General features: G+C 44.1%; 2 protein-coding genes across 2 annotated transcripts in view; one reads left to right on the top strand and one right to left on the bottom strand.

The window, feature by feature from the left end:
- Window positions 1-3,793, bottom strand: part of SPRYD3 (SPRY domain containing 3) — a 46,446-nt gene extending 42,653 nt beyond the window's left edge. Inside the window, exon 1 of the mRNA XM_068267235.1 lies at window positions 3,761-3,793. The gene's annotated coding sequence lies outside the window, so the exon portion shown is untranslated. The remainder of the gene's footprint in view (window positions 1-3,760) is intronic.
- Window positions 3,794-4,043: 250 nt separating this feature from the next.
- Window positions 4,044-17,296, top strand: part of LOC137544032 (sterol O-acyltransferase 2-like) — an 85,561-nt gene continuing 72,308 nt past the window's right edge. The window contains exons 1-2 of the mRNA XM_068265100.1: window positions 4,044-4,335; window positions 13,142-13,238. Coding sequence (XP_068121201.1) covers window positions 13,151-13,238 — 88 coding nt within the window. The 5' untranslated portion in view covers window positions 4,044-4,335; window positions 13,142-13,150. The remainder of the gene's footprint in view (window positions 4,336-13,141; window positions 13,239-17,296) is intronic.

Genomic DNA, 17,296 nt, shown 5'->3' with positions numbered 1-17,296 from the left:
TGCATGCAATACGTCTATAACCTACAGTATGACTTTTTCATTCCGTTGTATTCTTGTTATACAAGGAATAAAATGTTCCACTGTTCTTACTGATAGGAGGAAGCTCATATAACAGCCTAGCTTCCTATCGGTAAGGAGCCAGTTTCATTGGCTCCTGACCAGGTGAATATTGTGCGCCAATCAAATAAAAGGCTCTGGGTCCTTAACCTCCCTGGCGGTATGATTTGTGCGGCTGCGCGGGCGGGTTTTTCAAATTATTTTTTTTTTTAGCATGTAGCTAGCCTAGCGCTCCCTGTGACGCCCCCCCCCCCCCCCGTACCCACCGATCGCCACCGGCGCCACTTGCCCATAAGGAAATCCCGTTCTGAACGGGATTTCCTTGAGGGCTTCCCCTCAAGGAAACGTCACAGGGAATCCCAATCCACCCCATAGCGCAGCCTGGCCGCGATTGGCCAGGCTGCGCAAGGGGTATGCGGGGGGGAGGGGGCCGCTGTAGAGCGGCGGGTAGCGGTGCATCGGCGGCGGCGATCAGACCAAACACGCAGCTAGCAAAGTGCTAGCTGCGTGTTTGAAAAAAAAAAATTATGTAAATCGGCCCAGCAGGGCCTGAGCGGCACCCTCCGGCGGCTTACCCCGTGTCACACACGGGGTTACCGCCAAGGAGGTTAAGAGGCCAGAGCCTTGCGGTTTGGTAGTGGTTAAGGAAAAGGAAGTGGGGTTGGATTGGATAGGCCACTCACTCAGTAAGAGCGTAATCTATAGAAGGAAGAGCCCTAGAATGGAATCCACCGGGATCAAGTAGGGGATGGCCTTGGAAAACACAGAGAAGATCAATGGAAGATGAAATTAGAAAGAAGGGGAAACAACAAGGAATGCATTCAAGAGAATAACAACAAACAGATCTGAATAGAAGAAGAGGGAGGGGGAGACAATGGAGTGGCAGGTAAGTGATGCTGCACTGGGGCATTGGATGGTCGGGAACAAAGTCATTGGGCGTGAGTAGATCAGCCAGGGGCATTGCTTGTGGGTTATGGGTCGAGTGTTGCCGTACACACGTTTGGTTATCAGCTGAGGCACTCATTATCGAGCACTTCAGACGACTTTAGTAAAGTGTGTGTACGAGCCTTAAAGAGACTCCGTAACAAAAATTGCATCCTGTTTTTTATCATCCTACAAGTTCCAAAAGCTATTCTAATGTGTTCTGGCTTACTGCAGCACTTTATACTATCACTGTCTCTGTAATAAATCAATGTATCTTTCCCCTGTCAGACTTGTCAGCCTGTGTCTGGAAGGCTGCCAAGTTCTTCAGTGTTGTGGTTCTGCTATGCACTCCCCCCTCAGGTGGGAAAGAAACACACAAATGATCTCTTGAGATTCAAAAGGAAGGCTGTATACAGCCTGCTTGTGTATGGATGTATTTTCTATGTGTGGACATGCTGTACATCAACCTACTTCCTGTTTTGGTGGCCATTTTGTTTGTTTATAAACAAACTTTTTAAAACTGTTTTTAACCACTTTTAATGTGGCGGGGAGCGGCGAAATTGTGACAGAGGGGAATAGGAGATGTCCCCTAACGCACTGGTATGTTTTCTTTTGTGCGATTTTAACAATACAGATTCTCTTTAAGATGACTCAGAAAATCTTATACTACCCCGCATATCAACAGAACACATTGGGCTCTATTCATAAAAGGTTACCGCAAGTTTTCCACTCAAAACAGCGGATTTTCCCGTCCATTTAGCATAGTGGGCATTCATAAAAGCTGTTCCCGCATGAAAATCTACAATCCCCCAGCAGAGCGAGAAATTTCCGCCTTCTCCAGTGTTTTTCTAGATTTATCTAGAAAAAAGTAACAAAATGGCCATTCATAAAGATTAGAGGAAGCGGTATGTGGACAAGAAATACCGCTTCCTCTGATTTTGCGGATTACATACAAGTGAATGGGACAGACCTCCCAGAGAGAGCAGTGCACGGAGGGACTCTGCCGGATGAAGTGTTTCCGCATGCCTTCCGACAGCTTACCGCCAGCTTTCAGCGGGAGATCTCCGCTCTTGCATCGCAGCTGGCAAGATTTCTTTGAATGACCACACAGAAGTGTAAAATACCTCTACGAGTATTTACGCCACAAGTTTTTGTTATGAATAGAGCCCATTGCCAGATACACAGTCAGAATAGCTGGCCCAGCAGGTGTGTATGCACCTTTAAAGTATTTTCAATTGGTTGACCGTCTTACTACATAGATTTGGTAAATCTGTACAACCAAGATTGTAAGGCGTATGTCATATTCCAACTATAGGCATCCTCTGTGGCCTGCCTACTAGAGTTATAGGCATCATCTGTGGCCTGCCAATGAGATGCAAATAATAATGGCTTGCAGCAAATTGAATGCAGCTTAAAATTGGGCCAATGAGGTGCACTTCCTGACGTTTCAATTTGTTGGCTGTGCATGGCTTTTTTTTTTTTTACCTCCTTTCTACTGGGCATGTGCTGACCTCACTCACACATGCTTGGTCCAAATGAGGTAGTCCACTGTCGGGAGCGTGGCCAGAAGGAACCTATTCAACAAACTTTTGTCTAGTAGGTTCAGAGAGACCTTGCATTGGAACAGTGGGCTGCCTGTGGATCCGGGTAAGTAACATTCTTTTTTTGTTTCCCGATTCTGGTGTACTATAAATAATGTTCATGCTCTATATAGTGACAAATTCCAGTGTGCAGAGCCAATTTTCATCATTATTCTAGCTGAATCCGAGAGCACACTAGCCGGTATGGAAAACCCTGGGCATCTTATTAGTTGCGTTTTTTTGGATGCATTTGCGGTTTTTAAGTTTCCCTTTAATAGAGTAAAATACAATATATTCAATATAAAAAAGCATCAAAAGCACATGTAAAATCCATTGAAATACAATATGTGCATTTCTACACGCATTTTAAAGAAATATGCAGCAAGTTGTGCATCCTGAAAAACACGTATGCATGTGGACCATAGACTTTCACTAGGCTGTGTTCCTACTTCAGCTGAGAACGGATAGGTTTTTGTCCATTCTCCACAAATCTGAGAGTGAGCTATTTTATATATAGCCGTTCACACGTGACGTCAGTCAAGCAGGCCACACTTCTGGGCAGTCTGCGATATTCATGGAAGAGCAGATGTGCTCCCGCTGGCCGCACTGGATCAGGCGCAAGTGGGAAAAGCGCATGGGCAAAAATGCATGCGTTTCCGCAATGCTAGCGATTCTGCCTAGTGTGCTCCTAGCCTGACAGCTAAGCATCAACAGATTGACTAATGGTATGCAAAATTTCTGTACAGCCCGCAGGACCCTCTTTCCAGCAGAGAGCTGAGAACCTGCCTAGTGGAATTTCGCATCACTGCGTATAACACACAGGTCTCACACCTGCTCTCATGAATGGCAGTGGGTGGAGCTCCTCAAATAATCATCATCTAATATATATAATACATAATATTCCATTTCCCGAAAGTGACATCACCGGCGATTCAATGGAAACGTCAGAGCAGAAAATCCCTATAGTAACCCCCTATTCCAGGGAGAGCTGCTCTACAGGCATCCAGCAGTGATGAGCAATCCGTGGTTGCGGGCTGCGCAGGGTGATCAGCAGCAGCAGCAGCAGTTGTACCCCCCACATGAGCACTCACTGCCCCCGTCCATCCAGCTCCCCGCCTCTCCCTCTCAACGCTCTCCTCTCCACCATGCCGCCTTCACACTCCTCACAGCTATGCCCAGATCACCAGCAGCCAGTTTACCTTCCGCCATGGATCCCATCAGTGACTTCTCCCGACTATGCGCAGCACACCCAATCACTGCTCGATCTTCCTGCTTTCAGCCAATCAGCAATCAGCATTGTGATAGGCATGCGAAGGCAGCCAATCCGGAGAGCGATATCACCTCGCTAGGCGGGAAATAACTTTTGCCGCATCTTGTTCTAGAGCTGCAATTTACTTTTATCCGTCGTCTCCATGTGCGGCGCCATTTTGGCAGCGTCGTAGCTTCATTCGCCACAAGGCAAACGGTGGCTACAGAAAAATGGGCGCAGACCTAAAATTCTACTCGGCTACGGACACATGAATCCAATTCGGGCTGACTAGAGGGGTTGTGTTCCCTGAGGATGGTGATGTGAATGCAGCGGCGTGTGACATGGGCGTGACGTGTTAGCTGTGACTGGCATGTTAGTCACCACACCAGTCACTTTTTATAAACTCCCATACGGAGGGGAATGCCCGTCTGACGTGTCATGTATGACATATTGATATTCTCCATAGTACCGGTGAATCCGCATTCCTGCTCGAAGACAGATTAATACAGAGCTGGAATGCATTAGGTGAACTAGTAGTCTTGAGCAAAAAAAATGTCATCTTTGCTCTCTAGGAAGCAGAAATGGTGGCTAGCAAATCAAACACTCAGACACCAATCAATCTGCCATCTCCTGTGGTAAAACCAATTTACATCTGAGGAGAGAACAAAGAATCTGGCACTCGGTAGAATTATGGAAAAAACAGCATTATTAAAGTGCACACCAAAATAAATGGTGGGGCTTTTCCTTAACATAGCTCCCAACTGTCTCTCTTTTGGAGGGTCAGTCCCTCTTTGGGAGCCCTGTCCCTCATTCCTCCTCATTTGTACCCCTTTCAGGACTTTGTCCCTCCTTTCTATGTAAATATATATATTTCTCTACTAAAAAATGTGTTTGACTCTAAACTTTATTCCCATCCTTTCAATTGATATATTACTAATTTTAAAATGTTAATATGAAGGAAAATGAACCAGGTTAGAAAGGACCAGTGTGGCTTGCATTATAAAACATCTTTTTCTTATAAAATCTTTATGGTATGCTTGATCAGGGGCGTGGCTTAAAGAGAAACTCCGACTAAGAATTGAACTTTATCCCAATCAGTAGCTGATACCCCCTTTTATATGAGAAATCTATTCCATTTCACAAACAGACCATCAGGGGGCGCTGTATGGCTGATATTGTGGCGAAACCCATCCCACAAAGAAATTCTGAGTACGTACTCTTGGCAGTTACCTGTCTGTGAATATAATTCAGGGATTTAAAATATTTTACAATGGGCAAACACTGACTAAATCATTTATACACAATTATTGTAAAAATGAAGCACTTTTTTATTACATTATTTTCGCTGGAGTTCCTCTTTAAGTGTCCTTTTTAATCTCAAAAAGTTGGGAGGTATGCTCCTTAATTCTTTCACTAGCACTACAAAAATGACAAGGATACTATTCCATCTTCATTGGTAAACACTCCTCACAAGTGAAATTGGAACACCATGAAGGAATGACGAGAGATGTATGCAAATCATAGAAACAGAAAAAAAGACTTAAAGAGACACTGAAGCGACAATAAATCTCACTTCAGTGCTTATATTCAACAGGGGCATGTGTGCCCCTGCTAAAACGCCGCTATCCCGCGGCTGAACGGGGGTCCCTTCACCCCCAAATCTATCTATCTCAAGGTGCGTGCGATTGTATGCTTACAAGGTGAGGTGTTTTTAATTTTCTTTTTTCCCATTTAGTTGACTCTTGGGTTTTTGGATTAGTTCCCACTAGACTGCGTTATAAAAACTAGCATTTTGCATGGTAGAGTAGGACTCACCAGATTGGGGACACTTTGGCGCAGTTGGTGAGCTTAAGCGCGGTAAGGCGTAACCAAGAGCCCCTGTCACGTCACTGTTTTCCTGTTGTGTGCTGCAGCAGCCCCTCTGTGTATGTATGTGTGTGTATATGTATATGTGTATATATATATATATATATATATATATATATATATATATATATATATATATATATATATATATATATATATATATATATATATATATATCTATATATATATATATCTCTATATCTATCTATCTATCTATCTATATATATCTAGTCGCATACAATATTTCCTTTATCATCTGTTATTCTTTCGATTCAATTTCGGAGGAGGTTTATTTATAATTATATCTGCCAGGATCTTTCCTGGCCTGTTCATACCCCTACCGAACCCCTTTTTCAAATTTTGATAATCTTTCCTGCATTCATGGTCAAGTAGTTGGTTTATTTCTCCCTTTATCTTGTTTATTTGCTTCTTTAGATTTGCTATTTTTTTTTTATGTTCTTTTTCTGCTTTTCCAAGTTCTATCAACAAATTATAATTTTTTTTTTTCCCTTTTCTATTTATTTTTCGTGCTTTTAATACCTATTAAGAGTCCCTCCAACTACGCACTTCATTATGTCCCAGATTAGAGAGTTTGAGTTTTCTTCTTGATTATTAAGGAGAGACTGAAGCGAACAAAAAATGCTATTTTTACCTGGTAGTTTGCTTCAGTACTCTCAGTAGATGTAAACCACCGCATCCCCAAGCCAAAACAAGGGCTTTATACCTCCTAAATCTCCAGGGGGCAATCCGGTCAGCGCTTCCTGAAAGAGGCAGAGCTTTCTGCTGTAGCTCTGCCACTACTGATGTCAATCGCCACGGATTGCCGCCTCTCCCCGCCCCTCCCCGCCCCTCTCAATCTTCCTTCACAGAGGGGCGGGGGAGAGGCGGAGATCCGCACGGCGATTGGCGTCAGTAGAGGCAGAGCTACAGCTCAAAGCTCTACCTCCCCGGGCAGCAAAATCCACGACCAAGAAAGTTGAGGGATTTTGCCCCGGCATTTGGGGGGTATAAGCCCCTCGTTTTGGCTCGAGGATGCGGCGGTTTACATCTACTGAGACTACTGAAGTGAATTACCAGGTAAAAATAGCAATTTTTGTTTGCTTCAGAGTCTCTTTAAGTTGTAGGAATTAAATCACCTCATTGTCTTCCAACAATATCGTGTCTAATCGCCAGCAAGGGGGAGGGAAATTTTTGAAGTTTTCCATTGTTAGCAAAACCAGGGCATGATCTGAAAAAGTTACGCTTCTTACTGAAGTATTAATTGTAGCTAGAATGGAAGTTTGAGGGATAAACCAGTAATCTAAACAGGAGTAGCTCTGATGGACCGGGGAGTAATAAGTATAGTCTTTCTCGCCCAAGTGTTTAATGCACCAGATATCGATTCATTTTTGTGAATGAATTGTGTCCTTTAACTCCCCCAGATCTGATTCGGATATATGGCTAACCCCTTTGGAGCTATCCAGCTCAGGTTCAAGAGCTAAATTGAAATCACGTTGTTTAGTATTTATATAGTGCCAACATCTTCCACAGCACTGCACATAGTATATTGTCTTGTCACTTAACTGTCCCTCAGAGGGGCTCATAATCTAATCCCTACCTTAGTCCTATGTATACATGATACATGGGTAGGGATTAGATTGTGAGCCCCTCTGAGGGACAGTTAAGTAACAAGACAATATACTCTGTATAGCACTGCGGAAGATGTCGGCGCTATATAAATACTAAATAATAATATGGCTATGTATGTGTCACAGGAGCCCTCAGTGGCTGACCGCACTTAGCCTTCTAAACGGTGCCAGCGCACAGATCGTGCGAACTCTGGTCGCAGTCAATGCGCAGGAACCGTTAAGAATTAGCCGCAGACAACTCCGAAGGGAGCCTGTGAGACACGGGTAATTACAACGTCACCTACTGGTTCAGAGTAAACTGCCACCACCGCGGTTACTATGGGACCGTGGGGCCCACTAACTGACTGACTAATCCTGCGAATAAAACGGTTAAACACACGATATTCTGTCTAGCCAACAACAAACAAACAGTAGCGTATCTTCAGAGACCCGGGATCATTTCTGTGTGTGCTGATAAGCAGGGTAGCGAAACAGTGAATGACTTGGGGAAAGTCGTTTATTCACGCAATATAAATAATTAATATATACAGACAATTATGAAAATCAACAATTATTAAAACAGTAATAGCCAGTATGAAAGATAAAAGAAGGGAGAAAAATACTTAGTTCCTGGAAAGATGTCCTTATTGTGGGAAGAATCATAAAGTTCTTGGTTTCAGAGTCCAGAGTTCAGAGTTCAGACCAGGTGGATGCCAGCATATCCTCAAGCTGGCATCTGATGAGTGCAAGATGGTTCAGTGTGGAGGACACTGAGTTTGGGTCCTCAGCCATTCTTATGCCCCTGCTTCAGTAGGAGGGAGTGAGGGCGGGGAGCCATACACCCCCTTCAAAGATGAGATGAGCCCTCCCCTTATCCTGGGGCTAGAAATCATATCTACCCATATACGGGCTCTAACTCACAGAACCGTACAGGTCAGGGCAGATTTATTAACATTTTCAGGTCTGTCTCGATTTACCCAGCGCCCTGATACCAGACATGAGGGGTGGGACCCCTGTGGTATCATCAGGGCACTTTGAAACTGCCTAGCTGGCAGTCCTTACCTCCGAAGGTTCTGAAACTTCCTCAGAACCAGCACCGGGGCTCATGCTACACTTCCCCCATGTTTGGTGAAGCGGCCATCTCAGGAACCCCAGAAATATTACAGATCTGGGAAGTTATGGATTATGCCAGGATGAGACTCAGGTTTATTCAGGATGTTCTAGCTGCTAACAGCTGACTTTCCTTTGATCTTTAGCAGAGAACAGAGTGTCCAGACCTCCCGTGGATTCGTAGCCTGCTTGGCTGCACCTAGGCATCCTTTGGTTAATTAACATCTCCATGAGATCAGCTAAGTGTCACCTGGTTCCCAGAGCCAAAAGGGAAATTGTGCCTTCCACAGGGAATATGTCCAAGCTAATTAACACCTTCCCCCCAGGCTGTCATTTCAGCTAAGACAGATTTCCCAGCTGTTCCTAAGCAGAGGGATACTGCACATCAGATCTTGGTTTTATTGATCTGAGGCGCAATCGATGCAGGAATCGAGTGCGATCGTTCTTTTCTTCACGGGCGGTTCCAGGACGCGCCTGCGTCCCCGCAGTCGTCCGTGACAGTATGTATTGTGTATTTATCATAGTCTAGGGCCAATTAACTTATTTGTATGTTTTTGGGAAGTGGGGGAAAAAACTGTGCCCAGAGGAAACCCACGCAGACATGGGAAGAACATACAAACTCCCTGCAGATAGTGTCCTGGCTGGGATTTGAACCGGGGACCCAGCGAGAGTGCTAACTTCAACACCATGCTGCCCATAGTATTTTTTATTTTTCTATCTACCACAACTTGGAGTTCTGCTTTAATTGCAAGGCAGAGATCACTCCGAGTCCAGTGACTCTGCATATTCTATCTCTGCAAACTTTGATCTTGGAAGGAACATATCTTCAGTTAACACATTCCACAGGTTATTTTGTTCTGTTAGCATAAAATCAAATGAGGTTTCTAAACCTTTTCTCATGAATTATCTTTTCTTATCTGTTTTTCACCTGATCTATATAAATATGATCTATATAAATACTTTCAAGCCTCCAACAAGCAAAAAGTACTAAAAATAAGGCGTGCAATGTAGACATATGACTATGGCAGGGATTAGATTGTGAGCCCCTCTGAGGGACAGTTGAGTGACAAGACATTATACTCTGTACAGCGCTGCAAAAGATGTTGGCGCTATATAAATAATAATAATAGTACTGAAGTTTATTTAATCAGATGCTGCATATAGGTGTCACCCAAAATGTCCGATACCAGACTGGTCATTTTGGGTGGCAAAATACAGATCAGCACTGTACAAATGCGCTGCGCTGCTCAGCTTAGATGTGAGGAGGGTGTCTCTACGGCACTCATTCCAAAACTGTCACAAAACAAGTATTGAAAGGGTATACATAAAGCAGGGGTCTCAAACTCAATTTACCTGGTGGGCCGCAGGAGGCAAAGTCAGGATGAGGCTGGGCCGCATAAGGAATTACACAATCACGGCGCATCGCCGCCTCTGCCCGCCCCTCTCACTCTTCCTTCACAGAGAGGGACGGGGAGAGGTGGCGATCCGATTGACGTCAGGAGGGGCAGAGCTGAAGCTGAAAGCTCTGCCCCTTCCAGGAAATGCCGGCAGTTTGCCACCCGGGCGATTTGGGGGCTCTGCAGCCCTCGTTTAGCGGCGGGGATGCGGCGGATTACTTGGGAGCACTCAAGCGAACTAAAAGGAAGCTTTTGCCGGCGAGGGCCACAAAATATTGTATCGAGGGCCGCAAATGGCCCGCGGGCCGCGAGTTTGAGACCCCTGACATAAAGTAATAGTTGTAGGGAGCCACATAAGCACACTGCTCATAGCACACAGATTCTCCAGCTTCCGGGGCTACGATCCATGTACCAGCCGGCTGAGAGCAGACTAACGAAAAACCGTGGTGTGTACTCAGTCTCATACAATCAAATCGCTGGTCACCAACTGTCAATATAAGAACATGACCTGTAAAGGAACAGTAATGCAAAACAACTTTTGCTTAATCCTATGCTCTGTGCAGAACACAATATTTCTATGGTAACACTCAGAGGCAGATTCAATACTGTGAATACTCAGAACAGGAGATGTTCTTAAATGGTTTTATATAAGTTAAGAAAGTAAAATAGTGCATGGAAGCATTATAGAAAAATGTCAAAATAACTAACAAATAAACAATATAGACCACAGTACATAAAAAGGAGCAAAATTAAAAGAAGTTACAGAAGAGTCCTGGTTATCCAGAACTTAACTAACCACCAGTTTTAACCAACCAGCACAAATGGCTAGTGCTCACGGTGGTGCAGGCCAACTTCTTAGGCTATTTGGGCTGTGCTTAAAGAGACACTGAAGCGAAAAAAAATATATGATATAATGAATTGGTTGTGTACTATGAATAATTACTAGAAGATTAGCAGCAAAGAAAATATTCTCATATTTTTATTTTCAGGTATATAGTGTTTTTTCTAACATTGCATCATTCTCTAATATGTGCAGATTACACAACACTCAGCAGTCAAATGATTCTTTCAGAGCAGTCTGTGAACTAATGACCTCTCCTCTGGCAGAGAAAAAGAAAACAGTTGAGATAATAAAAGTCAGAAGACAGCCCTCTCCACGACTTTTGAATGTCGTAGAAATGAATGGCTTTTTTGCATAGAGATAACAACTGGAGTTTCTTAACTCTTCTTGTACTGGAAACAATTAGACTTATGTATCTGATCTTAATGTTTTATTTCTTAGCTGTACTACACATACAAATCATAATATCATAATTAATTTTTCGCTTCAGTGTCTCTATAAAGAGACTGTGTAACAAAAAAAAAAGGTCCCCTACTCACCTCGATAGGGGGAAGCCTCAGGGTCCCAATGAGGCTTCCCCCTCCGCTGTAGCTGCAGGCAGTCCAGCGCTGGCTCCCCCGAAGCGTCCCAGAATCCTCCCCTGACAAGCGCTGATTTATTTACCTTTCCTGGCTCCAGCGGGGGCGCTGTTTTGGCAAACCGTACAGAGATAGGCAAAAATACCCGCTCTCTGTCGGGTCCGCTCTACTATGCAGGTGCAGGAAACTTGCGCTTGCGCAGCAGAGCGGCCTGATAGCGATCGGCTATTTCCACCTATCTCCGAGCGGATGCTGCGCCTGCGCTGGAGCCGGGGAAGTAAACATTTACATCCCCGCTGTTCCGAGGGACACAGCGAGACCACGGTGGGACACAGGACGACAGGGGAAGCCTCGATCGGATCCAGAGGCTTCCCCCTACCGAGGTGAGTACCTCCCAGGAGAACTTTTTGTAGTTACAGGTTTTCTTTAAAGGATAGATGATGTGAATAAAATTGTAGCAGATTTACCTAACTGGGGCTTCCTCCAGCCCCTGGAAGCCTCTGTGTCCCTTGCCTTGGTTCCACCTTCAGCCACTCTACTGTGCCTGTGCACTACAGTAAATAGGTTGGCCTCTGTACCGGCGGGGATGCTGCATGGGACATGTCTGCTTCAAGGGGCTGGAGGAAGCCCCTGGTAAGTATATCATGGGGCAGCAAAATTTGCTTGATGTTTCCTTTAATGAAAGTGTGCGACTCAACCCATCTGGGATGAATAGATACCCGTTCTAAATCGTAATTATTCACTTTTATGTAGGAACTTGACAAATGTTTATTTAGGTTGCTACATTAACACTTTTTTTTCTGGAGCAAGGTGTACTTGAAAAAAGTAGCTTTTCCTAGTGTTTTAAAGAGATCTTCAGGTGAGAGGGATATGGAGTCTGCCATATTTATTTCCTTATAAACAATGCCAGTTGCCTGGGAGCCCTGTTGATCTAATGGCATAAGTAGTGTCTCAGTCAAAATCCTGGAACAAGCATATGGCTAATCCAGTAAAACCTGAGTCAGCTGAGTCAGAGCACCTCTTCTGCACATGCTTGTTCAGCGTCTATGGCTAAACGTACTGTATTAAGACACATGATCAGGACTGCCAGGCAACTGGTATTGTTTAAAAGGAAATAAATATGGCAGCCTCCATATCCCCCTCACCTCAGGTTCCCTTTAATTAACGTACCTAACACTATTTTAGGAGTTTGGAGTTTATTTCATGTAAGGTTAATCATTTCTGTAGATCCATTTTCAGTTGTACTAATAAAAAAAAAAGAAAAGGTAAATGTGAATGAAAAACGTTTGTGTACCCAGACCTGACACATTTTAAGAAGTGTCCTTAAATAGAGGCCATTCACCTCGCTGTCCGGGGGAAGGCATGTCAGGCCATGTGGCTGAGGTCACAGCAGGTTTCTTATTATTTTGCAATCACTACCTATGTATGATAAATATTGCACAATTTGCAGAAAAACGTCCTGCTATGCTACTAGAAAAATAGCTCTCTTGCTACACATGGTTTGTTTATTAAAAATGTGTTTCATTTATTTGTATAAAAATAATTATAGAGAGAAAGGTGTAATGCTATCCCAAAGATTGATTATTAGTTAACAGAGTAGAAAGTGAACAGTCTATAGGCTAAGCAATGATCAGATAAGACACAGATTTCAAGGTCAGCATTGCCCATAAGTACATACTCTTCTTTCCATCAGATAATTTGGATCTATGGATCAAAGTTCCCTTTAATTCCAAAGGTTAGATTGGTTAATTGAGTTGACAGCAGAAATCTAAGCTGTCTGGGGGAAGGGGAAAAGGAAGCTGATCACAGGCAATGCAGACTGAATAAGGCTTGTCACACTTACTTCTACTTAGTGAAGGGGACACCTGGGGAATTTACCTGTCTGCTATATATAGATATATGACGATGTGTCTGTGGGCTCCATCTATGCAGTGAACCAATATGGCACCTACTGAAGAGGCATCAGAGACTACAGTGCGGCAGAGAAAGGGCGATCGCACCAAGGAGCAAGCTGTCCCTCAACAAAATGGTAGTTACCTATTCTGTGTGTTGTCTGTGCTAAATAGAAGTTTGCCTTTTTAAAGAGAACCTGAGCCGAAGTTTGGGTGAAATGGCACATACTCACCAAAGGAGAGAGAAGGCTCTGGATCCTATAGAGGCTTCCCTCACAGTCCTCGTAGCTGCTTGTCAGGACTGTCCAGAACATCAGGGCCGCGCTTATCTTGAGACACAAGCGCAGCCGTACTATACGAGCACCGCCACACCTGGACCGTAGCACGGAGCGGGGTTCCAGCTTACTGTGCAGGTGCAGTTGCACTCGCACCAGCGCAGAACAACCACGCACGTGCCTGAAGTGGAACGCAGTCCTGATCTTCATCCCAACAAGACCTTGTCCGAATTCTTCGGGGGTTCGATTGGCAATGGGGAACTGGAGGACTGGGTGGGAAGGGTGTATAGGATCCAGAGGATTTCCTCTTCTTAGGTAAGTATGTGTTTTTGTACCTGAGGTTCGCCTCAGCCGATACACTTTAATACAGAAGATGTTTGGTTGCTTTGCGCTCCTTATAGTGTCCTAGTGGTTTGGGGTCACCGTGAGCTGAGTACTCTGCACTACTTATGTTCTCTATCTGATCATATTGCTGTGTATTAATGTGAGAGGAATAGGCAATGATTTCTTTTTTGGCAAATTATTTTTCTATACTAGTAACCTTCTGCTATAAAGAGTACCATGTAATGCTGCAATGTCCCTGTGTGACAGCACTGTGTGATAGGTTACCTCATTATAAAGTTTAAAATAACAATAGCGTATTGTGTTACTGCACACCCGGCCCTTATCTGCAGAAAATTACGATCGACATCACAAATGCGCTGTGATGTGGTTACGATTCCCTCTTTTTGCATTTTGACACAGTTATTGATTATTACGTTTACACTGTGCAATTGTGTTTGCAACTTCACCAAAAAATGATTGGTGTGATTTGCCTTCTTAAAACAGAAGGTACTTGTGATAATTCAGCTTAAAGTGAACATCTGTGGTTACCCAAAATGCACCGCTACTCAATATGCAAATGATCTCTTTATGCCCCTGAAGCCAGGCTTACATCCAGAACCGCTGGTGTCTAGTGAGCCTATAGCTTTGAATTTTACACAGCCACACCAACCCCGCATGTAGACAGCCTGTTTCAGACTGTTGGTCCTCCTCAGTACATGGCAGGGATTGATATGGCTCTATGGGATAATGCCTGGACCAGTATAACACAGTAACCAAGCAGCTCAGGGTGATTCAAAACCACTAGGAATGTATAGGGGGATTAAATGAGACCGAAAAGCCCTCCTACTATAAAGCAATGCTTGGTGTGATTTGCCTTCGGTCTCTTTAAAGTGAACCAGAGAAGAAGCATCCTCATGTATTTTACTATATATATCAGTGGGAACATTAGAGAAAACACCTACCTTGCTTTCTGTTTCATTCTGCACTGCACAGCTTGCTTCTAATCCGCCCTGATAAAATCCCCGACTGAGCATTCAGTCTGACTTTGCTCAGGAATATTTATAGCTATAGTCTGTGTTCTCTCATGTCTTTTCAAGTCCAAGCCTGCCCCCTGCTGGCACTGCTCAGGAATCATTATAGCTGAGTCATTATAGCAAAGCCAGACTGAGTGCTTAGTCCGGGATTTTATCAGGTCTGATAAGAAACAAGCTGTGCAGTGCAGAATAAAGCAGAGGGCATGGTAGGGGTTTTCCCTCCCCCCCCCCCTTCCCCCCCATAAAAATGAAATTACCAAATTTAAAATGTAGAATAAATGCTGCTTGCAATGTGTTTGTTTGCGTTTGTCAAAAAATTGATTTGCACTAGTGGAAAAGATGCAACTCAATAATCATGATAATCGTGGTGCCTTTGCGGTCAAAAAATTGTACGCCATCCAAAAATCAGACTGAAACGAAGCCAGTGGAAAAGCAGCCAGGGACATTGTTCACACCAGTATGTGCGGTCCATTCAAACGTGTGTAGAAACGTTCCTATTGTTTGTATTACCTTGTATGTGATTGGATGTCTGAATAGAGCATTGTGAATTTTCACTGCACTTCTCATTTATTAACTTCTCTGGCGGTGTGATTATTTCTGGATTTGAAAGTCTAAAAGCGGTACAATTTTTTTCACATGCTTTTAGACCCTAAGGCCCCGTTTACAATCAGTTGCTCTCAGTTATAACTGAAAGAACAACTGATTTTAAAAGTAATGCCCATGTTTTTCTATGGCACCTTTCACTCTTAACGTGTTTTAGCTGAAATCTTTTTCACAATGCATTGCTATGGAGAAGGAAAAAAAACTGCGTACCAACTGATAAGGTGTAAACGGGGCCTAAAACCAGGAAAAAAATCATACCGCAGTGAGATCTGCAGCAGCCCCTGCACTTACTCACCTCCCTGGGATTCAGCACTGTAATGTTCCCTCTGTCCTTCTGGTGGCGCTGTACCCCTATAGTGAGTATCTGTTTTGTTTTGTTGTTGTTTTTTTATTTTAAATTAGCTTCAGGCTCACTTTAAAGGGGAACTGAAGCGAGAGCTATATGGAGGCTGCCATGTTTATTTCCTTTTAAGCAATACCATTTGCCTGGCAGCCCTGCTGATCCTCTGCCTCTAATACTATTAGCCATAGCCCCTGAACAAGCATGCAGCAGATCAGGTGTTTCTGACTTTAAAGTCAAATCTGACAAGATTAGCTGCATGCTTGTTTCTGGTGTTATTCAGATACTACTGCAGAGAAATAGACCAGCAGGGCTGCCAGGCAACTGGTAATGATTAAAAGGAAATAAATATGGCAGCCTACGTATACCTCTTACTTCAGTTCCCCTTTAAGAAGAGCCTATAGTTAGGACTCATTCACACTATGCGCATTGCACAGCGGTCCACCTGCTGTTACATGAGACAAGATTAGACTGTTATTGAGTCTATTAGACTTTAGCCCCTGCAATCACTTCACAATGAGTATTGATTTTGAAATGACTCCTTGTCTCCCACTGCAAACAGATCTCTTTGCTGGCTTTAGGAATGCGTAGTTGTAAACTGGGATAAATCAGTTACACCAAGGATAATGTGAGATGCTCTCTGGATGACTGCCCTGTGCTTACACTGCAAGGGATGGAGCATATACAAACAGGTCTGTAATTCAGCCAAGCCCCTCTGTATACATCTATCTATGGAGAGGGAAGGCTCTGGATAGAGATGGCCCGAATGGTTCGCCGACAAATGGTTCCAGGCGAACTTCCGGTGGTTCGCGTTCGCCATGTAAGGCGAACTTTTCCGGAAGTTCGGTTCACCCCCATAGTGCACCATTAGGGTCAACTTTGAGCCTCTACATCACAGTCAGCAGTCACATTGTAGCCAATCAGGCTACACTCTCTCCTGGAGCCACTCCCCGCCCCCCCCCCCCTTATGTAAGGCAGGCTCCGCCGGCTATTACACTCACTCGTGTCCCTGCAATAGTGAGAGAAGGGACAGCTGCTGGCAGACTCTCATAGGGAAAGATTAGTTAGGCTGTTGTAGGCTTGTTAGCTTGCTCCTGGCTGATTCTTATTGCTAAAAAAGCACCCCACAACAGCTCTTTTGAGAGCTAATCTTTTTTTTGTGATCAATTTTTTTTGTGTGTGTGTGTGTGTGTGTCCCACTGACACTTGTGTTGCATAGATAGCCTTGATAATTCATACTGTGTGTGCCACTGCCAGGCCCAGCACATTCAGGGACTACCTGTGTGTGTGACAGGTGCACATTGTAATACCAAGTACTGCATATACCTACCTGTTGTGTTGAGTTCACCCACCTCATCACTGCATATACCTACCTGTTGTGTTCAGGGCACCCACCTACCTATGTGAGTGCACGCAGTGTGATATACACCTACCTACATGAGTGCACGCAGTGTGATATACCACTCCGTGCATACCTGTTAACTGCACCTGTGTGACTGCACATTGTATTAGTCAAGTCAGTGCATACCTTTCACTTCATCCCCCCCCCTGATATGGATAACACAGGTAAAGAAAGAGGTAGAGTCAGAGCCAGAGGAAGGCCACTCGGCAGGGCTGTG

Source organism: Hyperolius riggenbachi, chromosome 2 (assembly GCF_040937935.1).
Source record: "Hyperolius riggenbachi isolate aHypRig1 chromosome 2, aHypRig1.pri, whole genome shotgun sequence".
Lineage (NCBI taxonomy): Eukaryota > Metazoa > Chordata > Amphibia > Anura > Hyperoliidae > Hyperolius > Hyperolius riggenbachi.
Note: the sequence above shows the minus strand (reverse complement) of the source record. Positions and strands in the feature narration are given on the sequence as shown.